We start from the raw sequence: 24,541 nt of genomic DNA, 5'->3' as shown, positions 1-24,541 counted from the left end.
TTTTTTAACTTAAATTTAAGGTTTTGGGGCCTCTGAAAAGAGAGAGATTCACTGATTTAAAGATGCATATGCAGTTTTCTTTCCACCGTACCTTTTCTTGTCCTGCCACTGTCCTGTTGGCCCGGGTCTCAGTCTCTGCTAACAAGCAACAACAAGCCCACCAAACAGTGGAGAGAGGGATTTTGTTTGGCAGCATGCTATTATGAGGGCTAGGATCAGCCATATCACCCCAAGTATGTCTTCTGAGCACTTGTGTCAAAGTTATGCCTAGAGCCAAAGAGATGACTAATTCAATGTGTTACCAGACTCCAGCTGACAAGTACCTGGTGAATACTGAGTGTCTTTTTAGCATTAGCTAATTCAAGCAGGATATGCACTTTTAAAATGACTGTTAATGTTAACCTTTGCTGTTTTGGTATTTTTCTTCCCTACAGAGTCAACTCCGAACTAGAAAGAAATGAAACACTGAAGATAATTGAAATAGATAGAAGAGTCAATGCCACCTCTTAAAAATAAAAAAGGCCTTTTTTTCTTGACTTCCCTCTTTCCCACATCTTTTCAACCAAAGTTCCCCTGACTTGTCATCCTCAGTGAACCAAAGTACAAAAGAGAGGGAGTTCAACTTCTGCATTGACTGGTGAGGCTGTGACTACAGATGGGATCTCTTGTCTTTGTAACTCCCTTCCTCACTTTGCACACAGTCCCTGTCTTTGCTTTTATTCCTTTCCTGTCTAACACTGCAAGGGCAGGATTGAATTATGATGGCAGATGATGCCAGCAGTGTGCCAGTGACTGGTGGGTGTGTGTGCCACATGCACACAGCCTGGTCTGAGCACAAAGGCATTCTGTAAAAGAGTGAAATATGCAAAACCAACAGGAGCACGTGGGTGATAGTTTTCTTGGGAGAAGGTAGCTGAGGGAGAGAGAGGAGGTGCAGCATGATGGTGCTCCAAATCTAATCACAGCTCTGTGCCTGCTGGTTTACAGCACTTGAGCCTTTTGTGGGGATTGAGAAGCATGTGTTTAGCCTGCTTCTGAAGGGACAAGAAAGAGCCCTGAGACTGCTGAGCTCAGAACACAGGCAGGAGAGGGGTGGGCAATGATGGTGCTGAATTGTCCTCCCCTAGCTCTTTCTCTTCTCCTTTATCATTTAGTGGGGTAGGTTTCTCTGTGTGCTGAAAGCAGTTCTGGTAGGCTTCCCTGCTTCCACCCTTGAGAAATTAAGCAAAGATCAGTCACTGTCTTGTCACACTTTGTGTGGGAGAACTACACTAGTTTAACTAAATCTGTTTAGAAAGCAGATTTTGTTAAATTCATGCAATGTTTTAGATGGATGCCCTTTAGTTTGCTTAAGGCTAATCTATTTAGCTTTTATCAGTTCCTTCCCAACAAACTGAATCAATGTAAGGCTTAAACCATAAGTGCCTCCTGAGAGGACGATATGGATTTAATTTATTGGCCTCTAGATGCATTGACAGAATTTCTTATTTCCAGTCTCAGATTGTCTTGTGTTTTCCTTTCCTTGCCATCTTCCTGTTACTGTTGTAAATAGTATTTATTAGCTTTGCAAAATCTTGCTCAGGCAGTTGCAATGAAGAGAACTGAGCTTCCCTTAACCCTGCAGGTGATCTGAGCAAACTAACACACAAATATTATTGAATACCCATTCCCTCCCCTTTAACTTGAATTGTTCTAAAATAAAGCCATGTATCTTATTTTCCTCTGTGGAAAGATACATTATGACATCCTCTTACCTCCTTTTCCAGAGATGTGATCTTAGACCAACTGCTTTGTTGAAAAGACAGGAGTATAGGTAGCCCCAGCTAGGCACAGTTCTGGCCTGGAGGTGGTAAATACTGTATTAGCTGTATGGCAAGGCAGCCTCTGAGCTGAGGAGTTGATTGTGTAAGCAGGAGACCTGTGAATAGAGGGATGAGATGAGCACACAGGGAGGTGAAGTGACTGGCCCAAGTTCAGTGGAAAAGGCAAGAGCAGTATTCAGGTCTGATCCTGGTCCAGTAGTCTTCTCCCTGCTTTGTTTCTTCCTTGTCCTGTGTCATTGTTGTCTTTTAAGTGTCCTCTCAGTACCTTGGTCATTCATGCCTTTGCTGGAGCTGAGGCAATTTGTCCTTGCAGTGGCATAATTGAGCTTACCCCAGGATTTGAGCAGGGTTTTATCTGGTTCCTACAGAAGGGCACTCAGGCTCCATTGAGATGGATTTAATGTGAAAATCCTAATTCAGCAGGCTAGCATAGCTACTTTACAGTTTACCAGAAGAAGTCAATTAAAAAAAAAAGAATTTGAAGCTCTTTTGTCTTTTATTTTTTTCCTAATGATAAATAAGGGAAAAACTAACCTAGCCTTACAAGTAATTTTTTACTATGTACAGTAGATATTTCCTGCAAGTATTCTGTTTTGTAAAATACTGGATTTGTATTTTAATACTGCAGCTATCACACCAGCTCCTTTCGTGTTCTTCGTTCTCCTTAGACTTTTTTCCCTATTTGCCATCCTCGGGCCTGACTCAAAACTCAGAGAAATGAATGGAAAGTATTTGGCAAATTACAGGGGACTGTGGATCAGTTCCCATTGTGCCATTTTAAGAAGGTGTTTCACATTAGTGACAGTGAAACATGTGCCTGACTCCATGAGCTAGTAATGAGTTTTGGTGTACAGACGTGCTTTCTGTGTAATGCCCTATTCTTCTATGCAAGTGCCTTTTTATTATTTTACCTGAGGTGGCAGTGAGAGGGGAGGTGCTGTTGTAGTCTGTGTTGCAACTGTTCCCTTCTTGGCATGGGTCGATCACTGCCCTAAAGTCTGTCTCCCTTCACAGTGATCCTCCTGGGTCCTCTGAATCATTCCAGTATCTATCAACAACTTTTGTATGATTCTGTTTTTTTCTTTTTGAACGGTTTAAGGCCTCACATAAACAGTGACCACTGGTGGGTGCCACAAGGGATGGCTGCATTGCTCAGCCACTTGAGGTCAGCAAAGTGACAGGAGAAAGCTGGGATTGACCCTTCCATTACCTTATGGCTGGTCAGCATAAGTGTGCAAGGTCGTAGTTTAGGAAATTCCTTAGATGGTCTTTTTTTTTTCCAGAGCACCAATGGTTTGCCACCTCTGAGGGCAACTGAGTGGTTAAATGTTCTGCAGAAGAGGTTCCAAGCTGAGAAGTGCAACACCACTTACTAGTCTTGCAGTTTGTACTGTGCATATAAGCAGGAGGCCTCTCTGCCTGAACTCATGCCCATGACCAGTTAAATGGATCACCAACCAGTGCAGATACAGCTGACTTCAATGTCTTAAAACCAAAATGGAATTATTTCTCAATACTCACAGGACAGATGATTTTGCACAACCAAAACAGCCCCTCCTCTCCGAAATGTACCGCACTTACCACTGTTAAAACTTTGCCCTATTTTTTTGCTTAATTTGGGAATGTCAGTTCAAATCTGGTTGGGAGATAGTCATGTTTTCATCCAGAGCATTTTAAATGCCCGCAGTCTGGGTCAGGCCTCAGTACTAATTCATCCAAGCCAGTATGGCCGTTCCGATTTTCTTGCAACTGTTTGATAATCTATTTCTATAATCTTAATTTGTGTAATCCTTCAAGTTATTTTTAGGTACTCTTTTGGGGAATCTCTTGACCTAGCACACACATTGTTTGGGGATTTATTGTATTACGTGTTACTTCTTATAATAAGGAAAACCTTTACTTGGGTATGTTTGTGATCATTTTTCTTCAGGGGCCTTAATAGAACAGGTTTCTCTGCTAGATACTGGGGGCTAAGGAATCCCCTGTCATCACCTCCTCACAGGCTGTTGAGCAGCAAGGACTTCACTATCTCCAGAGGTAGTTTGTGCCCATGTTATGTACCTAGCAGGCGGATGGGGAAGGCAGGACAGTGCCAATTGCACTGCCAGCCTCAGCAGCCCAGGGGTGACCCCAGTGTGAATGCTGATGCACTGCACACCATGTGCAGAGGCAGCTTATGTGCTCTGTGTTAAGGGCATAAGGAAGGAGTACTTAGGTGTATTCAGGGAGGATGCCAGTGTAAGTGCTTTTAATTAGCTCAGCTCTATTACTTGAGGTCTTAGCCTTCTGCCAGTGTGCTTTTTCCCATGATCAGTGACTTGGTGCTGTAGAATAATGTGTGTGTATGGATGTGGTAAGCAAAGGCCTTACATGCTACTTAATTTCCATTTCCAGTAGAGGACTTGAGTGATACTTGCAGTCCTCAGCTGTAACATTATGGTGTTTGTCAGCACAGTTTTATACACACTAGTAAACTTACCTTTTGGCCTGTAGCTTTAAAGCATGTCTAGATCTGTCAGGTCTTTGCTTCTAGGGAGATAAGCTATAAATGAAAGTAGGGCATTATTTTATATAAATATATATATATATATATATTTAAAAACTATCAAGCACAGGGCATGTGCTGTTTCTGATCTTGTTACTAGTGTGTAGATAATGTTGGTTTTTCTCCCCTGGGCTATTTATAGTTCTTTGCTGCATTTCTTTCATTTCATCTGTACCATTCAATATTTTTCAGCAGCACAGACTAATGGATTAGACTGAGGTTCTTAGGCCAGATCCCACCTGATACAACGCAGCACACTTCTCACATACTGCTCTTGGGGGTGCAGGTCTGATTTATACTGACAGGGGACCTCTTCCATATCTCTCTGTATAACGGTGTATCTTGATGTATTCTTGATTTTTCGAACATGGACTAGAAATTAATCTAAAACCTTTTTTTTCCTACTGAAGAAACCAACCCACCTCTATGCTCCCATCCCCCCAAACTATGAGTGGTAAATTCTGTCTAGACACATTTAAAATGTAGGTCAAGTAAAAGAAGGATACTAATTGCTACGTTGGGAGGGATTTCCACTGAGTATTTGGGCTCTAGATTCTAACTAGTGCCAAGAGGCCATTGTACAAAACCCACGCAGTTGAGAACAGAGGAATACGGAGTATTTTTATACTCTTGGTGACTAAAATATTTCTTTCTCGAGTCACTAATTAAAAAGGGAACATTTTGTATTCTGAAGGTGAAATGATAGGTCAGAACTTCATAGCTACAAAAGTTATACTAGCCTATATAAGTAGTGTAGTGCTGTGATGCATTGCTGGTTTGCACTATATAGTGTTAAGGATTAATAACTTTGGGGGTTGCAAAGGTGAATGAATTGATTTACATGTTAAGTAAGGTCTCTACAAATAAGATGTAAGGATTCAATCAATACTGTAGCTTTCTCATGGCAAATAAAATGACATTGGGCACTCAGAGATATGTTGAGGGTGTGATCCCAGTTAGTAGTACTACATTGCTTGGGTGATCAGCATCCACTGGAGATGCTCTCCAGTGTTGAGAGGGAAATTGCAATTAGTTTTTGTCCTTTTCATGTCAGGCCTTTTTCTGCCTTTCCAAGGTGTATATATATATATGAGTTTAATTGCTGTGTAGAAGAGAGTGCATCTTGCAGAAACCTCTAATTTGTGATGCTGAAATGGAGTCTGGATATTCTCTATTAGCAGTAGTCTCTTGTGTACCCTAAAACCGATCTCCATACTCCTTCTCCAAGAGCTTCAACTGAACAGCTGAGAACTGAGCATGGGAAAGCTGGATTTGTAGACCTGTCTTACAGAAAGTGTGAAATAAAGGGCAAGTGAAGGGACCTGACATCACAGGGAAACCCAGTTCTTGATTCCATAAATCAGCAATGATAGCCTCTGTCACTAGTTCCCCGCTAGGTTTAGCTTTACTCCTGTTCCCCTTGCTCTTTAATATTATGCAGTCCTGTTTATGCATATCTGACCTTTATGTTATATGCCACTTTCCCCTCCAAACAGCAAGTAAAAATCTTCGAACTTTAGCAGTCCATAATGAAGGGAGTGGAAGAGGAAGAGGGGGAAGCAGAGGCAGGTAATCATTTTCTTTTAACAGAACTCAGCTCATATCTGACTTTGCCATCCCAGATTTTAATTCAGCGGTGCTGATGTAACAGCGTCTTGCTTTCTTCACTTGTACAGTCAGCAAGAATGAGTGTGAGCATGTGTGTATCTGTGCAGATGTGAATAATTAAAAGAAATCAACAACACAGGGTTGTTTCCTTAATGTAATAAGTGTCACTAAATAAAGGCATCTACCTGAACACACAGGGCACATTCAGCTTGGTGCAACAGGAAATCCAGGCCTTCCTCTCTGAAACCTGTTCAACATTCCACATCACTGAGCACTCATAAAATTGTGTGAATTGCTGTCTGAAGACTGTGCTGTGATTAATTGTCGACTGAATGTTGTTGCACTGTGTCATTTTGTGTGTATGCCTAGACTGTCTGGCCTTTCTGTAGGACAGCTCTGGCTTGGTTCAAAAAAAAGATTATTTTAGGCTTTATTGTATATTCTGGTATCATTTTTGTTCTGCAGAATTATGGCTTTGAATCTTTTTTTTTTTTTTTTAAGTGATGTAAGTTAGCCTTAAAAGGTGGCCCCTGGGAGCCAATTGCTCAAGGAACACAGTTTCTGAGCTGGTCTTGTGGGAGAGGATCCCCCCTTCTGTGGGAGTGCTACTGCCCTGACAGCCCCATGGGCACATTGAGGGGAAGCAGTTTGCTCTCAGAGGGCCATGCTGTGACACAAATACATCACAGTTTTTCTAAGATTTGCTAGGCCTTCCAAGGGTACACTACCTGGTGTTACTCTCATGAAGAGAAATACATATCCAGGGCCAAATCCATTGCCTTGGGCCATGCAAAACAGCACCTTGTGATTGAGTCACTCTGCTGTGACACACCTAAGGCACTTAAGTTGATCTTTTCCCTTTCCCTTTGTTCACGGGAATGCAGTATGGGTTTGTGCAAACATTTAAAACTATCTAAGATGACATGGACAGTGATAGTAGCGCAAAAGCATGTCCTCCAAAACTCCTTGGTAAACTTCACTGGGGCCTCTTCTGACTGCAGATGTCTCTATTCTCTTGGCATGTCTATTTAACTCTGTGTCTGTGTGTACAGTGGCCTCTATTTTTGTACAAGTGCTGTCATCTGGATGCGATCCCACCTGATTGTTAACACTGCAAACATGTCCATTGGGTGGAAAGAAATTGCTGTTTTTCCTTTTTAAATCATCTGCCTGATTCTACGAGAGAACAGACTACCTGCTTTTGTAGCCTAAATATGTATGTAGCAAAGTATGTTATGCTTTTCATTTCTTGCAAATAAATATTTTCTGTAGAAAAAGCAAGTAGAACTTGTTTGATTTCCTCCTGATTGTTGGAAAAGATCTGGGCCCTTGGCTTTCCCAGGTGTGGCGCTGTGTGCAATGTGTCTATCTTCAAGACAGCAGAACCCCAGTACTTTAGCAGGGTGCTAGAAAGAGAAGGTTAAAAGCAATGATGTGTTTTTTTAACTGAGGCTGGCTGCCCCTTCCCTTTTTGAGATTAGCAGAGAATTATGTCTGTCAATAATGGGTGGAAATTAGGTGAAGGCTGATGGCGTTTAATAATGATAATGGCACTTCAGTGCAACTATGCGATACAGCCCCATTAATATTAAATTCTGTCTCCTTAAAAGTGGGATCCAGGAAGGCTGATGCTCAAGGGGGCACTTGCTTCAGCCCAGTGATACCAGTCTGCTAGGGCATGCTGGAGCTTGAGTCATATGGGCCAAATAGCCCTCTGGAAGGTAAGGCCTTTCCCTGCACTGGCTTGACACTGGATTTGCTTAAACTAAAGCGAACTCTTAAGAGAGCTCTTTTTGCTTTGGCTTTTAGGGATCGGGTCCTCCGCTGGCCTCGGGTCCTTCCCTTACCCTGACTCACCCCTGAGATAGCTCAGGAGCTTTCTCTAGCAATTCAGAAGCTGTTCTGCCTGTGTGAGCAGTCAACCTTGGGCCCAGCAGCCCAGAAACAGTATCCAGCCAGGGGACGGAGCTGAACCTTTACTACTTTGGGTAGACATGGAAAAAAACCCACCTAATTTCTTCCAGTTTGGGGACTCCATGGCTTTGCTGGCCGCCCAGGGAACTTGATGATAGATGTGCAGGTGTGAAAACTACCCTGTGCAGAGCTGGCATCACAATGGTGTGGTAATTTGTTTTACACCAGTTTTCTTCTAGGAAAGAGACCTCATATATGAGTACCGGGCATCCATACAGTAACAACCAAGAATTTATCCTCTGCAGGAAATATTAGTGATGGAAATAATAGTTCCAGCTTTACTGAAAGTGAAAATGGGAGCGTGAGAGATGGCTTTGATGCCTCCTTTTCAAGGTCTCTTAAAGAAGACTGCTTTAGAGGTTGGAGAAGGCAGCGTACCATGAAAATTGGAACACTGTGGCCTGCACTAAATTTGTGGCCAATGCATATTTTCGGAAATGCCTTGGTTTGGGGCTAAAAAGGTCGAAGTAGCAAAAGAAATCGGTAGTGGAGGGGAAAAAAAGCTCCTCCAAAGCTCTACCCTGGGTGCCTCTTGCTTTCTGAACAGGCAATTTCACTTGCCAGAACTATTGATCTAGGGTACTTGTTAGCAGCATCAAGCCATATATAGCATTTTTAGAGGAAAATCATTAGACTGTGACTGGGAAAGTTACCCTCAGCTTAGTTTCAGCAGAGCTCAGTTCCTGCAAGCATACAAAACATGGACCAGTGATTAACGATTGGTTAAGAATCTCCCTGGATCTCAGTATTACCCTTAAATCATCACACAGCAGGTGATGCTGCAGGGAGTCTGTGATTAAAAAAGAAGCCCACATACAATGAAGAAATGCTGGGTGATGAGCTGTCAGCCTCGCTACCTATCAGCCTCTGGTACATGCTGTTCTTTGAAAAGCATGTTACTGCTTGAAGTCAAGGCTGAATTTTGATACTCCTTTCTCAGGCTGATTCCCATTGCAGGGCAGGTAATGCAGCTTGTGATGCCTCTCATGGCATGGTTGGGTGGTAAGTCTTCTCCCTTTGCTGTTAGCTATTGCTTGTACCTATTTTACAACAAGCACAGACTTCACCCCTCTTGAAGGTATTTCATGAGAGAGTCATTCCTGGTGCTCTTTCCTGGTCTGTTTGCTTTAGAATTTTTTTAGAAACACAAAGCTCATGCTTGTGGCGTGCTGGTGAATTTGGCTTACCCTTCTCCACGCTTCAGATTCCTGGTCTGCAAAGCCAGTGGTAGCTTCCTCCTCTCTATAAAATACATTGAGATTAAGCAAAGCAAGATGATCCAAAGGAGCTAATGATTGGAAACAAAAGCATTTTTGTTTTCTAATTATAATAATGCTAATGTGTCTTGTTTCCCTCCAGTTTGTACTTTAAAAAGTTGAAGTAGTTTTTTTGATTTCTCATTTTCTTGCTGTTGCCTCTTTGTGGGCTTCAAATGGTCTGCAGGAATGACTTCTTTGACTTTTTATTATTCCACTCACATAGAACTGTATCTACATGAGTTCTGTACATTGCTATAGAATTACTACTTTGTGTATCTCCAGTAAGGAGAAAATGACAAGTTCTGACCCCTATCTTTGCTGTGATACTGCTGAGGGAAGATAACCACTGTAGAGTAAGTCCATGACTGTTGGGTTGTCTCACTTCCACTGTCCAAAGAAATGTTTACATTCTGGTTGTCCTTCTTTTTTAAACCTCTGTGGTTAAAACCTGGGTTTGATCCATGCTATCTGTGAAAGGGCAGCACCCAGGGGCTTCCAAGCAAGTGACACCATTTCACCTCTATGAACACCTTGACACCAGATACCAGGGCATATTTCTGGCTATGGCAGCCTTCAGGCAGAAAGGGGAGCAGTGCTGAAAAATAGCTGAAAAATGGTAAAAATAAACAGAATGTACCAGAAAGCAGTAACTCGACAAAGAGCTAATTGTTGTTGCAGGGTGAAGCAGCTCTGCCCAACAGGGCAATCTGCTGAGCTGAGCTTGGTCCCTACATGTTGAGCCTCAGCATCCCTCAGTTACTCAATGGATAAGCAGTGCTCTACTGGAACTTCAGATGCTGTGAATGTTTTTGTGGGGTTATCTATCAGCATTGGATCTGTAAAGGGAAGCTGGCTGCTTGTTCAGTCACATTTAAAAATAGAATAAAAATTTGAGGGGATGCAAACACTTATGTACACATGTGTATAAATATATTTTGTATGTTTTCCTGACGGTTGAATGTTGAAGGTTTTCCTGAGGATGAATTTTGCATTATCTTAAGGAATATGGAACATTAAGAGTAGACTAACTTCTCACTGGGTAGCCTGGCACACTGAACAAGTAAGATTGCCCCACCCTTTTCTTCCCCAATGTCCTTTTTCATATTTTTCCACCTCTTTTCTATTAGGAAAAAGATTTTCAGTCCCTCCCACTCAGAATAAAACTTAGCACAGTGCACACAGTCTGTGCACACTGGAGTGTTCAAAATGGGATTTAACAGGCATGTGAGTAATGGAATAAACCTCCTTCCCCTGGCTTTACTCCAAAAGGCTGAAATCCCTCCTTTCGCTGCATTTCCTCTTTCATTCCCACCATCCGCCCTATTCTAGGTGGAATTCTAATCCATGCTATTCAAAGCATGCAGTGTGGTGAGAAGTTTCCACCCAGGAAAAAGAGCTCCCCACCTGCTGAACCTTGTCAGCTCTCCCAGTTAAGCAGGGGAATCACCGCAGAGCGATGTGAGGTGCTCCTCTTAACCTGACAATGCTTAAACAGATGAGAACTCAGATATGGGAATTCAGGTTTTTGCTAGCATGATGATCCCAGATACTGGCAAAACCTGCTAAAAATCTATTTTTGTGCTCATCCTTTCTCTCCTGATCCAGCGGTATGTCTGCAGCCATGTCTTGGAGCAAACACGATGCTCTTCCAAAGCTTGTGCTGTTGCTGCCTTGCTCTAACCACAGGGATTGACAGCTATGCCACAGGTGTAATTGTGTAAGCAGGGCTTTCCTTCACGAGCCTCAGATTCTCTCATAATTGCTCATATTCAGAAAAAGGCATAGGAAGTCAGTTTAGCACTTCATGTTGCAAATGAGTCATGCAAATTGCAGCAGTCGGAGGAAAAACAGGTAACCCCAGAGCAGAGTGTAGATTTGGTCATGTGGGGAAAATGGTTATTGACAAGCAGGAGTCACAGGAGGCTTATGCTGGAGGAGGAGGCGGCTCAGTGGCTTGGAGAGGGGGTAGGAAATTCTAATTAGTTGTTAGGCTTCGCTCCAGGTGCTCTGTGGGAGGTGGAGCGATTAGCTGGGGCACAGGCCACAGAGTTGTTCTTATGTGGACCAGAGGCTGAGACAATAAAGCTGTGAGATGATAGGTAGTGTTCTGCTCTCTGACTGCAAAATTAATTTGCAGTTAAAGGGTTTTTTTACACATCATTGGCATCTTCTCATAGCAATGGTTTTCACCAAAGACAGAACCTTGAAGATACTACTGATGAGAGAGGGACTTACGGTGCTGCTCCTCATCCTTGAAGCTTAATGTTGGGTTGGCTTTGAACTGGCCTTTGACAGTACCACCCCAAAATGGATTACTTCTGTACTGCAAAAGAGACTTGTCACAATGTTCTTAAATTGAATGATTTCACAAGCAACACTGGCTGCTGATTTCCCTGAGAGTTCAACTGGAGACTTTTCAAATGAGAACCCAGGTCTCTAGGGAAAAGGCAGTGGTTCCAGTAGAGCTCCATGCTGGTGTGTAAATCTCTCTGCACACAGAGAGATCCAGAGCAGGATCCAGACCTTCCTTTTGCAGTTCTGAATAAGAACTTTAGTTTTGCTTCTAATAAGTCAGGTATTACATTGCTTAATTATGTTTTAGTCTGTGTACTTTACTAGTAACTAAAAATACTCTGAAATTTGGAGGAGAAAATTTATATCCCTATTGGAAGAAGCACGTGTGCATGTAGGGAATGTATGCGTTGATTATGCATATGGGTAGAATATGACTTTGAAGGTTGGTTCAACTTTTAAATACACATAGTGTAGTAAAAAGATGCACTTTTCATGACCCTTCTCTACTGCCAGCAAGGGACAGAAAGATGTCAGTTGGCTGGCATGGTGAGCCTGTCAGTGCTGAAGCTGAGGTGAAAGATGTGTACACAGTATGTGCTACAGGTGGAGAAGCCGAATCTTTACATGGGGTTAGAGAAGGAGCAAGGATCAGATGTTAAGAACCTATTGACTGTCATACGCCAGGTTGATGCTCAAGATTTTGGAACATTTGCACGCTGGTGCATATGGTGCCTATGTTGTTAATCATGGCAATGGTTGTGTTGTGGCACAAGAATAACAAAGAAGGGGCAAGGCTGCTCAGGGAAGTCATCTGTGGATCTGGTGAGGTTCTAAAATCTGCTCCTGTGGCCTATGTCCTCTCTGTAGAGTGCCCTTGTCCATGCTTCTCTTTTTTTTTTCCTTATGTCTTTCTATTTTGAACCACATTACCTTGGAGAACTTTTGGATACAGAAAACAGAGCCCTGGCTGAGCATAATTCCTGCTATAATTTCTGTATAGAAACAGACCTCGACCTTTTCTGTACTTTTTAATCTTATTGTCATTGTCAACTCACGTGCTTAAACAGCTCCATGCCGACACCTACCTCTAAAGCCTTCCTTACTGACACACTGAAGAAAAGGGAGAAGCAGGGAACAAGGTGGGAGGACAATTAATTTCACGGAAGGGCACCGTGATGCTTGTGTCAGAAGAAACCTCTTTGAAGCTGGGTGCTTTGATTCTGAGCATACCGAATCCAGATCGCCTAGGGAGAAAAATGAGAAGCAATCGCTAGACAAACAAGCTCGGGGTGTGAGAAGGCGAGGGCGCCTCTGGGTGCTCCAGGGCACCAGGACTCACTCTCAAACATGTTTTTAATGTGACGCCGGGAGGGAGCCGGGTGCAGGTGTGTGTCGTGACAGGGCGTGGCAGGGGGGGCGCGGCGATTGGCTGGCGGGCGGCGGGGCGTGGCAGCGGGGCGTGGCCACCCGGGAGTTTCCCACAATGCCCCGCTGCAGTGCGGCCGCCGATGGATGCTGCGCGGTCGCGCTGCCATTTGCAGCCGCCGCGGCTCGCAGCGCGCCCCGCGGCCCCGGGAGCTGCGGTCCCCCGGCCACCGCCGCCCCCCAGCGCCTGCAGCCGCCGGCCGGCCCTCCCCTGCCCCCGCCTCCTCCTCCTCCTTCTCGGCCCCAGTGCCCCGACGCAATGAACCCCCCCGCTGCAGCCGGCGGAGAGGACACGGGGGCGACGGGTGGCGGCGGCTGCCGGGGGGCCGAGGGCGGCGGGGAGGCGGCGGGTGCCGCCGGGGTCCCGGAGGAGCCGGGGCTGTCCGCGGCGGAGGAGTCGCTGGAGGAGAAGCTGCGGAGCCTCACCTTCAGGAAGCAGGTGTCCTACAGGTGGGTGCCGGGCGGGCGGGCGCCTCTCGGGGGAACCTCTCGGGCACCGGGCGCCCGGGGGTGGGAAGGCGCGGGCGGGTCCGGCGGCGGTGCGGCCGGGCAGCGGCGTGAGGGCAGCACCCTGGAGCCGGAGGGGCTTTTTTTTCTTCATCCCGAAGCCTAAAAGAGCCCTCCCAGACCGGCGTTCCGTTAAGCCGGCAACCTGCGCAGAGCCCCGCTGCTGCCGTCAGGTTTGGGGTGCTCCTCCGGCGCGGCAGCGCCAGGGGAGATGGGGACGGTGTCGGTGTACGCGGGTGAACTTCAGAGTTACTCAGAGAGAGAGTCGGGGATCTTGCCCGGCTGCCAGGGGAATAGGTCTGTCTTCACGCTTTGCCCTTTCCGATAACAACACAGCCGCCCGTGTTCCCGGCGCCTCCAAACGCTCGCCAAAGGGATTCGAAAAACCTTTCTGGTGGCACTGCTGCTCCCGAGAGGGGTTTCTCTGTGGGATGTCTCACGGGGTGCAGGTCTCCCCTCCCTGCCCGCTCCCCACCCGTGCCGGCAGCAGTTGTATCAGCCCCAGTGGCTGACAAGACAAGGTGGGCTGCTGTGCCCGGCTCCCCCACGCGTGGCTGGGGCTGAGGGCCGAGAGCGGCAGCCACCGGGGTGCCACGGGACATGCAAAGCAGGGCGTTACTTTCATAACCGTGGTCTTGGGTTTTTATGGCTTTGCATTTATCTCCTATCTCTGATGTCAAATAAATGGGTTTCTTCCTTCTGTAAATACACCTGTGTGAAGGAGCTGTTGGTGAGGCTTGTCTGCTCTTCTGTTACCAGCTAGGATCTGTTAATGGTCCGCAGCTGCTGAAACTGATTGCTGTCTGACAAGCTTCGTGCCAAAAAGTTTTCGAGTCTTACCTAATTCTAGCTGCAAAGCCTCCGTGGAGGCAGCACACCATCAGTAACTGGTATTCTAATGTGCTTAGGGACAAGCCCTCTCAGCTGGGAGGATAGCAAACACAGAGCTGCTACTTATTTTGTCTTTTCAAGAAGAGAGTGTCTCTAGCTCTCGGTAAATTAGCTGAAGAATCTCCCCTTACAGGGGGATACTTGATGTGCTGTCAGTTTACACCTGAGACAGCTTAGTAGCTGATCTGAGTCAAAGCTCTGCATGTGGCAGGGCTAAAAAACGATGTAATTAAACACTCTTCATAGCTGAAGTTTTATATAATACTTCATGTGTGCAGAGAGACTTTCCCCATGAGGGCTGCTGGCCCCACTGGTGAGTGTGAAGTCTGGAATGATTCATACTGGACTCAATAAGGTGAACGGTGTGAAAATGAAAACTTGCTGGACACCTATAAAACATTCCATCAGTCAGTCATCCCTTGTACTTTTGCGCCTCTACCCTGACAGTTTTCTTAGCACACAACATTTAGGGGCAGGTAAGGGCAGAGTCTGTAGGTGAGCTGTTGAAGTCAAATAGCTCCTAATGAGACAGGTTTCCTAATGTGTCTGCTCATGGTTACAGAAATCTTGGAGGTGCTCTATTCAGGTTTTCATTTTCTTATTTCAGTATTTTGGCAACTTCTACCTTTTTGGGGGAGGCGAAGCAGGGGGGCACAGGGAGGAGATACTAAAATCTGCTAATAATATTCTGCTCTCTGGATTGTCTAGAAGTGTGTTAAAGACATAGGTATTCTTGAAGTTTTCTGCATGGTCAATATTTGTAAGGGTTTCATAATAAATGCTTGTAGGAGGAAAGGCAGGGTTTTTTTCTCTTCTTCCTCCCACCTCTCCTCTATCTAGTGTTCAACAAGTCTTGAGCCTTCAGATATGAAAGCCTTTTCTTAAGCATCTCTTTATGCATATTACTTGTTCTACTTGACTTGATGTGTGCAAGAAAGTGCATTTTCTTTGCATCCTTGGATTTCCCCACCTTATCCTCTTCTGAAGCTGGTTTTCTACTGATAATGTGCACTCTTTCATTTATTCATAATGAGAACAATCTGGGTAGATAAAAGAGTAGAAAACTTCCACAAAGGACCTCCACTGAGCTCTCCACACTCTGCACCCCCCAGGCTCTTTAAATTACTACCATTTCTCTCAGTAAATTATGGTGCTGAAATACATTTGCAAATGTAAATGGCTATATTATATACAGGAAAATCTATTTATATTGGCATGTGGACTCCCTTATCCACTGGTAGAATAGAACTTATCCAAGGCTTCCTACAGACTTTCAAACCGCTCATTTAGGATCCTCTGTGCAGGTGCATTACATTGAAATGCACCTATACAGCTGTATTTATCCATGCAGGAAAAAAAACCCACAACAGTTGGAACTTGCTTAAAATAAGAAAGATTAATGAAAATGTAAAAAAATAAATCTGTTGGTGGCAGTTGAAAGAATGAAATAGGTGGCTGGAAAGGAGGTCAAGGTACTGTCAAAAGGGAAAAAAAGGAAGAACAATATTTGCTGTACCAATATTATGACATTATGACCTGAGACTAGCTTGAAGTATTATCTTCCCTCCTCCCTCCGTACCTCCCTTTTGTTTTGGTCTTGCTAAACAGCAAATTCTTTCATTATAATGCTAATCTAATTAGCTACTGACATTGTTGTTGCATGCAAATAACTTGTTAGTTTCTCTAGAATTGTACCAAAACCACGCATAACATAGTTCAGAAACCAATGTTTTGTGCTGATGTGGGCAGGATCTTCAAATGCAGAAGCTGCTGGATTAAATCTTGTGTAGTAAATACCAATGTAGGCATGTTTGTCCCCCAGTCAAACCACCAGGAGGAAAAACTTGCTTTAAACAACTCCGGTGTGCCCCACGCGGAGCTCGAAAGTCCCATGACCTTACCATGTTCCCGGCCATTGCCACTTTGCACCTGACAATCCAAAAAGCTCCTTGTCCACACCAAAAGCTCTGCCAGAAGTAGATATCTGCTTGCTGCTTACTTTCTAGCCAATGTGCTGTCATCACGTATACGCGCACAGTGGGGATGTGCCGCTCCTCTGTGCTTGTGCGTGAGCTAATGGGTTTAAAGTGTGTCTGTTTGTGTGTGTGCGTGTGTGTGCTGCCAACACACGTCCCTTAAGTGGATCCTAATTTGCAGACGGGGCGCCCGCCCGGCCTGATGTAATGGGGGGGCGCTGCCGCTGGAGCTCAGCCGGTGGGAACCTCTGGTGCAGAGGGAGGGAAGGGGAAATCTGCAATCAGAAGCCTCAATCCCTTGAAGAGAGGTATCTTGCAGAGCTGGTCGCTGTGTAGACTGGATGAAAGCCAGAGAAATGATCTCCCTTTTCAGCCTCATGCTGTTAAATGAGGCCAGCTGACTTAAGACTGGGATGCTGACATCAGAATGCCAGCAGCTAAGCAGCAAGTTTAGGGCTAATTTTTGTTTTTACCCTGCAAAATAGGGAATTAAGTATCTTAACAACATTTTGGCTTCTCTGCTTAAAATCTGAAATATGGGCTCACAAAATGAAAAAAAATTTTTTTTTTTTCATAAACTGATCGAACCAAAAATTCGGTTTCCCAGCCAGCTGTGAAAAGGTTGGCAAATGAAAAAAAAAAGAAAGTGAATTAAATGTGTACGTCTGCCAGAGAGAAATGCTTTCTGCAGTTTGGTTCTGGGAGTAGTATCAGCCTCCTACATTTCTAGACCCAGCAGATATTTACAAGACATTTGGACACAAAGCTATTATGTAAATTTTTCTTTCCTTGTAATTTTTATTGTTTTGTCACTGCAAATGCCTGTGAGAAACATCATGGTCTCCTTTAGATAAAGTACAGATCAAAGATGCTTTCCCAAAGAAATGCTTTATATAAAGAGAAATTCAGATTATACCAAAGGGATGCTCAATAAGAATATTTCCACAATGAAAACTAAGGTAAGAGGAAATAAAGCTCTATCTTGCAGTTTTCCTGCCAGTATTTGCAGCTCTAAAAAACTCATCTGAAATGCAATCTTGTCATTTAATTCTTTAAGCCTAGAGAAATAGTAAAAGTAAAAAAAAAACCATAAAAAATCCCCCCCCAAAAACCACAAACAAAAAACCATCCTAAAAAACCAAAACAACCAACATAACCTAAAAAGCAAACTAACTGAAGCCATCAATAAACCAAATGGTTTTTAATTTCTTAATTAATTATTATTTATAAATCCAGGGAATCTTGATTAGTGGCATTGGAAATAAAAATACAGTTGTAAGTTTTAATGGCCCTCTTGTGAGAGCTCAAGTGGTATTTGGCAAACAGTCACCAGAGAACAGTTTTTCTAGAGAAATGTGTTTTCATTTTGACCAAGTGGAGAAATCCTGACTGAGGCAGTGGGTGGCAGGCTTTAGAATTCTTACTCGTACGTGACTCAGGAGTTTCCAAAAGTGGGACCACAGCGAATCATTTCAGAGACCTGTGCTGCTAATGGGCTTGGCAGCTCAGTTATGGTGCTTTGTCTTTGGCTAAGGTGTCTTGCCCGAGCAAGAAACCATTCATTTCCCTTTTAGTACTGGGAATGGCTGGAGGTGCTGGTTTTCATAGCTCGCTGTGTCCAGTTCCACTCAGAAATGTCACCATGTAAAATAGGTGGTTTGAGTTTCCTTGGATGCTATTTCTCTCTGACTTGCCAAATTAATCTGTTTGGGATGTGCCTTGTGTGCTTTCCCAACGCTTCCTCTGCAAGCAGAAGCCAAGAATCAAGCTGGCCTTTCCTCCTGCAGCATCAGCAATAACTGCTTGTCTGCCATGGCAAAAAGTAACAGGAGTTATAATTAGAGTTGGTTTCATCACTGCATTTGAAGGGGAAAAAGTTATAGCAGAGAAGTTCTGGGAAATCCTTGATTACACAAGCCTTGTCACTGTTGATGAGCACATAAGTACCTGAGACTACAGATGGGGCTTTAGACCAAAATAGAAATGTAAGGATAAGCAATATCCTTATTTTTTTTGCTTCATTTATTTACTGACATGATAGCGATCATAACATGCAGATCTCTTCTCAGTAAATATTAAATAGATAGAGCATGGTAGAGGTGTCTCTATTACTAAGAGTTAATTATTTTATGAAATATGACAGCATTTACTAGTGTACTGTGAAGTATTATGAATAATTAAAGCTGGATGGCATTTGTAAAAATGAAAACACCCAACACAAGCCTTTGATCTTTTGATTGTATTGATTTATTTTACTTAAGTTTCCTTGAATCTTAATACATTCTAATTCTATAAATGAGTGAGATTGTTCTGCACATAAAGGATGGATAAATTTTTATCTTCTACCAAATGTCAAGAAAATAATTCTCACTCTCTGGCCTAATCTCATAAGATCTGCTTACAACTGTCTTTAAGAGTTTCGGGTATGTACTGTACATCTTGTTACCACCCACTCTCATAACAGTAACTCAGTTAACTTTGTCACCCAAAGCTTTCATCACCATTTTGTCATTTTCTCCCAAAGCAGATCACTGGATGTTTTTGGTACATGAAGGGGCCTTCATAAAGCTATTTGATTTATAAAGCTTTGAGGTGGAAATCCCGTGTGGAGGCAAAAGGCAGAAAAAAGCTATGATAGTCACAAAGAAGAACCATACCATGGGAAAACCAAGTTGGCATTTGAAGTTCCCTCCTGATATTGAGATGTGGCTGCAAGTCTGGCCAATAATGTCTCCAAGTCATGCAAAGTAAAGGGACTGTCTTTGAATTTAGAGCATGTCTGATGTTCTCCCTTCCATATCTGGGGTTAGCAGCACTTCACGAAAGAGATGTTGTGAATGGTAACTCTAAATAAAATTACTCATGAGCTGCAATGGAATTATGTACATACTCAGAAGGAGATAAGTGCATCAGTGATTTGAAAGGGGGAGCCTCTATGGGCACATAATAAAGCTGTTGTGTAGCACAGGCACGGACCTGTAGACTCAGATTGCCCTCTTACTGTTGCAGGCGGAAAATTTCACCGTGTAAAAAGTGCTGAATCAGGTGCCACATAACTTTGACGAAGTGGAAAACACTTCTGTTCTGGCTAGTCCTTTGGAATAAATGAGCAGGTAGTCAGTTCTTCTCTCCTGGGTCAGTCATGGGGCTGATCAAATTATTTGCTTGAAGCCTCACCAGACTTTTGACAGGTCTGTTTGTTTGTTTGGGTTTTTTTTATTTGGCAGCTTGGCTGAGTTGCTGGGAAGGATATGTGTATGTGCAACAGCCTTCTGTGCTCTTTCTTCTACTTCATTGGTGCATCCACCAGAGCCTGGGCATGAGATACACACGTGACAGTTGGACAAAAGATTCCCCACATATTAACAAAAAGAGGGAGGGGGAAAGAATAATAATTATAATAAAAAATCAGGAATGGGAGGCTTGTTTCTTTGTGTCTACTTCTTCTAGTTAAAGAACTGTCAATGAGGAACTTTGCCTTGGAAAGCTGGAGCTCTTTTGTGTCTCGCTCTACAGAGTTCTTGTTTTGTTTTATTTAAAAACACTTTGTAAGTGGGAGTGATGCACAAACTCAGTTATACTGTTCACACACATGTCCTGGTATTGGTTTGGGGTTTTTGTCTCCTCCTTGTGGTTTTTGAATGATTCTATGATTTGTTGCTCTTAGCGATGTGGGACTGGGTGTATTTGAAAAAAATGTGTAAGAGTACATCTAGACGTGCCCGGGTATGTTTGTGTCTACAGGGTCTGTAGGAGCCTCCATGTGGTTAGTGCTGGGTGTTTGATGGCTGTGTATGGGTTAGGTAATGCCACAGTGAGTAGCTTCAGGGTGAAGGAAGGTATATGATGGGACATGGGCAAGAAGGACTTCACTGTGCATTTGCAAGTTGCAACTGTGTGGGAAAATCATCAGTGTTTTCTCTTAAATAACTGCTGGACCTTGTGTGGGCTTAGAAAAGTGTACCAGGGTGGGCTGTGTGTTCTGGAGCCTCGGTGCATGCTCTATGTAAATGCCCAGTAACATAAGATGAAAGGATGTCATTATGTTGCTAATGCCAATGTATGGTGTGTGGGTTTTCAGCCTTTATTTAACTGTACTTTCCTCTGAGGTAATACATATTTATGTATATAAAATGTTAATGTGCTTGCTCATGGTGAAGGCCATAGGTCCGATGCATGCAGTGCCAAGAGCTGAGACCCAGGTTTGCAGGCACATCTAAAGCCACCAGGCTTCTCTGGTTTCACTTCTCATTTTTGTCTATACTGGGCTTTTTATTTCTGTTTTCCTGCTTCTCTTGGTGTGGATGTGCTGGCCTGTGGGTGTAGCTGCTTCCCTGGTGCCCATGTTCTCAGCCCTGAATTCTCCTGTTGCCCTTTCTCTCGGGATGCTGAGCTCCTGGTGAGGCTGTTGCTGCTTCATGTACAGCCCACTTCATGCTGCCAGCAGGGAAGTTGATTGCCTCTCAGCCAGCTCATAAAAGGCTTTTTTTGCCTCCCTGGAAACTTGTCTTTTACATTTTGCCTGTAAATGAATTCAGGGAGGATTTTGTCAGTGAAGATTAAGATGTGTGCAGTCCTCACACCAGCATCACCTTGTCTAATGTGCTGGGAGAGACTGTCCAGTATCTACTTGAGTTGGTCTCTGAGGGAAACACTGGGCTTGGGATGACTGCAGATAGAGAGAAAAGTGGTTTTCTTACTTGAAATTTCATTAGAATTTTTTTTCTCCTACAGAAGACCACAGCCCCCCATCTTAGTCTGCAGAAGAGATTCACAAATGAAGCAGGAGGCTGTGTAGGGTAAAGGAAGGGGCTGTTTGTTTTTTTGACTCAAAAAAATCTGGTGTTCTGGTCAGAGCCTTACCTTAAACAACAAAATGTAGTGCTTGTCTATGATACTTTGTCTCAGTTTTTTCCATCTGTAAAGCTGTAATCCATGATAATACATAACACAGGCAGTGTAGGACCTGAGTCTTTGTAGCTACACTTAGAGAAACAGAAGAAAAGAACATAAAGTGACTTATTTAGGAGTGCAGATGGAATCTGTGTGACAAAGTGGGAACAGATCTTCAACTCTAGCACTAACAGCAAGACCTCCCATCCAGGCTAAGAGTATAGTGGAACAGAAAAGGATTGAAACGGCAACATGAAAGTTGCAGGAGAGGCAGAGGACAGCTGTGCATGAATATTGTAATTAGATCTTGCTTAGAATATAATACACCCAAATATACCTAAAGGGGGCCTACAGGAAAGCTGAAGAGGACCTTTTTACAAGGGCCTGTAGTGACAGGAATAATGTCTTTAAGCTGAAAGAGAGCAGGTTTATATTAGATATTAAGAACAAATTCTATATTGTGAGCATGGTAAAGGCACTGGAACAGGCTGCCCAGAGAAACTGTGGATGCCTCCATCCCTGGCAGTGTTCAAGGCCAGGTTGGATGGGGCTCTGAGCAACCTGGAATAGTGGAAGGTGTCTCTGCCCATGGAAGGGTGTTGGATCTAGATGATCCTCAAGGTCTTTTCCAAACCAAAGCATTCTTCGATTCTATGAACTTTTGCTTCTGACTTATTTCACTGAGCAAATGGGAGGGTTCATTTTTAGGGAGATTCAGTAGCCTGAGGCTGCCACAGGGCACTAAGTGATTCTTCTGAATGCCTTGACACCTCCATCTAACTTAGTGAAATGGCCCAGCATAAAGGTGGGGGAGAAGTTGAAGGGAAAGGGAAAAAATTTATTACATGTTTCTGATGAATAAATGGACATGAACTACTATGCTCTTTACAAAGGAAACTGGTGCAGGGCTAAACCTGTCTGTACTGTAGGATTGAACCTGATTTTTCTCCATTACTTTCTATACTGCATTTTTGAGAAAGCCTGGTTGTTTGAAATACTTGTGCTAGAAAAAAGCTTGGTAATAAGGTCCTGAACCTTTCACTTCTGGCTTTCCATTCAACTGCAGATCTGAATGGCACTGCCAGAATCCCTTTCCATTTAACAGCTGTTCAAAAGCTTAGTTAACTTTAAAACTTACAGTTCATAAAGGGAAGCTGCTATTTTTATCATCTCATCCATCCACCCTTTTTTTTTGAGGGTTTATAGCATCAAATACCTAACATCAGCATTTGGACAGCACTCTCGGGCACATGGTGTGGTTCTTGGGGTGCCCTATGCAGGGCTAGGAGTTGGACTCGATGATTCTGATGGGTGCCTTCTAACTCAGCATATTCTGTGATTCAAATTCTACCTAGAAAGTTTTCCAGCTCACCAGCCCTAGAGATTGCATAACACTAACACCATTGTTGTAGACAAATGGCCATGTACTCAGAGAGAAGGGAGGTGTCTAATGGTACTTGGGTTTGAGGAATACTAACTGAAGGTATCCTTGCTCCTCCTGTGTACTTCTGTGGCTAAACATGAGAGATGAGAAGATATAGGATGCTATTCCCTCAGGCTGCCAATAAGGTCAATACATCAATACAATACCATCAGCAATGGGTTCACTTATTGGCACTGGGGAATGATGCTGCTGGCAGCCCTCTAACCTCAGCTGTGCTATAGAGGCATTGCAGAGATAAATTATATTGATGCCTTTGGTTGGCTGGCTGTATGTAAGAGCTCTTGGTGGAGAGATGTGGGCTCTTTTCCAATTCCAGGGACTTGGAGGAAGGTGTTTAGTGATCAGGGGTGTGGGTAGTGGGAATGTGGTGGGTGAGTACCTTGTTTTGCTTTGTAATATCCTTTTCAGATGTATTCAAAATTATCTAGTCCTCCCTCGTTGTTACTAAGGAATATGTGTTTAATATGTGCATCCACAGTATGCCTGATTAAGGCTATATGATACACAAGAGTTTGGGGATATGATCTGATGCTTTTTACAGAAGGAGAAAAAGAAATTATCATATTTAATATAGACATAATTATTAGAAGCACTATGCTTATGTAGTACTTCAATATTTGTAACTTTGCCAACTTCAAAATATTTCAGAATTGTAAAGTTTGTTTCAATATTTCTAATATCTTTCAAATGCTCACAAGTTATGCTTGTCATAAAAACAAACAGCAAAGTCCCTAATAGTCGGATTATATTTCTTCTAAATTGTATGACTCATCAGGAAGCTTGACCCACTGGGAAACCTTTTCCAAGTGGGGCAGGGATTAAGCTTCAATTGCACAGATTGATCAAAGATGATGAGTCGAACATCTTAGAATCCCTCTGTGCTCTGAAACTGCTCCCTGACGCTGGGTAATATGCAGGAGAGGGGACTGCCTGTGATGCTCTGAGAGGTGCCATGGGGTTTCTGGGCACCATAGGAGAGGGTGAGGAAGCAAAATAGCTTTAAAGCCTGTTAGCATTAAAAGATGATGAGAAAATACCTTCCTGTCATCACTTTATTTCATTAGGTTGCTAATGAGTTTCCTCTAGGGATGGTAATGGGGTAGTTCTGATGCTTTTATCCAATTAGTGAATGATCCCAGGAGTATATCCTTTTGTTGTGAAAACACATCGAGTTTCATTCTGCCTGGAGCATTGAATCCTGCAGGTACTCTCAAGGCAATGAAATGCCATGTGTAGGTGCACACTAAGCCAGGTCCTTCATTATTAATTGCTGATGTTAGCCTGATTTATGGTTTTGAGATGATGCCCTAGAGGGCAGTGGACTCTCCTGTGAAAGTAAGTGAAATGCCAAAGACGTGAATAAAGTTCCATTATGAGTTTGGAGGTTACTTGCAAGTTCAGACACTGAGAGAATTCACATTTTAAAAGCCCCCATGTAGATAGGAAACAAAAGATGAGTGCCTTTGATAGTATTGCCTCAAGGGATATCTAGTACCAATGTCTTGCCAGCTGCTTGTGCTCGTAGGAACCTTTGCTTCTGGCACTGCCAGTCACCTCCGCGTTTCAGCTTGATTTAAAATGACATTGAAGAAGGAATTAGCAACAGTACTGATGCAGCTGACATGTTTGGTTGTGGGTGGCCTTCCACTGGTGAAAACAGCTTAAGTTGTTCTTTATTTTCCATTTTTGGTCTCTGCAGGTAGCCAACAGTTGCAACTCTCACCTCTCTTGCAGGGCAGTATATTTGGCTTTGGAGCAGGTAGTTCTGTCCCTGCCCTGCCCAGTGTTTACCATGATAGAATTTCTGGCTTTCTGCATTTTTTAGTTACTCTCTGTCCCTTTTAGTTCTGTAATTCGCCTTTCTTGGCCTACCTTCACCAAGATACCCATGCTCTGTGTGG

General features: G+C 43.5%; 2 protein-coding genes across 9 annotated transcripts in view; both read left to right on the top strand.

The window, feature by feature from the left end:
- The window catches only part of CREB3L2 (cAMP responsive element binding protein 3 like 2), an 83,956-nt gene extending 76,699 nt beyond the window's left edge, over nt 1-7,257 (top strand). For both annotated transcript variants that reach the window (XM_064654711.1, XM_064654710.1), the window contains exon 12: nt 435-7,257. In XM_064654711.1, the coding sequence (XP_064510781.1) occupies nt 435-510 (76 nt within the window). In that variant the 3' untranslated portion in view covers nt 511-7,257. The remainder of the gene's footprint in view (nt 1-434) is intronic.
- Nucleotides 7,258-13,005: 5,748 nt separating this feature from the next.
- Nucleotides 13,006-24,541, top strand: part of DGKI (diacylglycerol kinase iota) — a 215,115-nt gene continuing 203,579 nt past the window's right edge. For 2 of the 7 annotated variants that reach the window (XM_064654704.1, XM_064654700.1), the window contains exon 1: nt 13,031-13,379. In XM_064654704.1, coding sequence (XP_064510774.1) covers nt 13,189-13,379 — 191 coding nt within the window. In that variant the 5' untranslated portion in view covers nt 13,031-13,188. Of the gene's footprint in view, nt 13,380-24,541 lie in introns of all 7 variants that reach the window. The other 5 variants (XM_064654706.1, XM_064654701.1, XM_064654708.1 and 2 more) reach the window with 4 other exon arrangements.

This window comes from Pseudopipra pipra, chromosome 5 (assembly GCF_036250125.1).
Source record: "Pseudopipra pipra isolate bDixPip1 chromosome 5, bDixPip1.hap1, whole genome shotgun sequence".
NCBI lineage: Eukaryota > Metazoa > Chordata > Aves > Passeriformes > Pipridae > Pseudopipra > Pseudopipra pipra.
The sequence above is the reverse complement of the archived record's forward strand: the minus strand, read 5'-3'. Positions and strand labels throughout refer to the sequence as shown.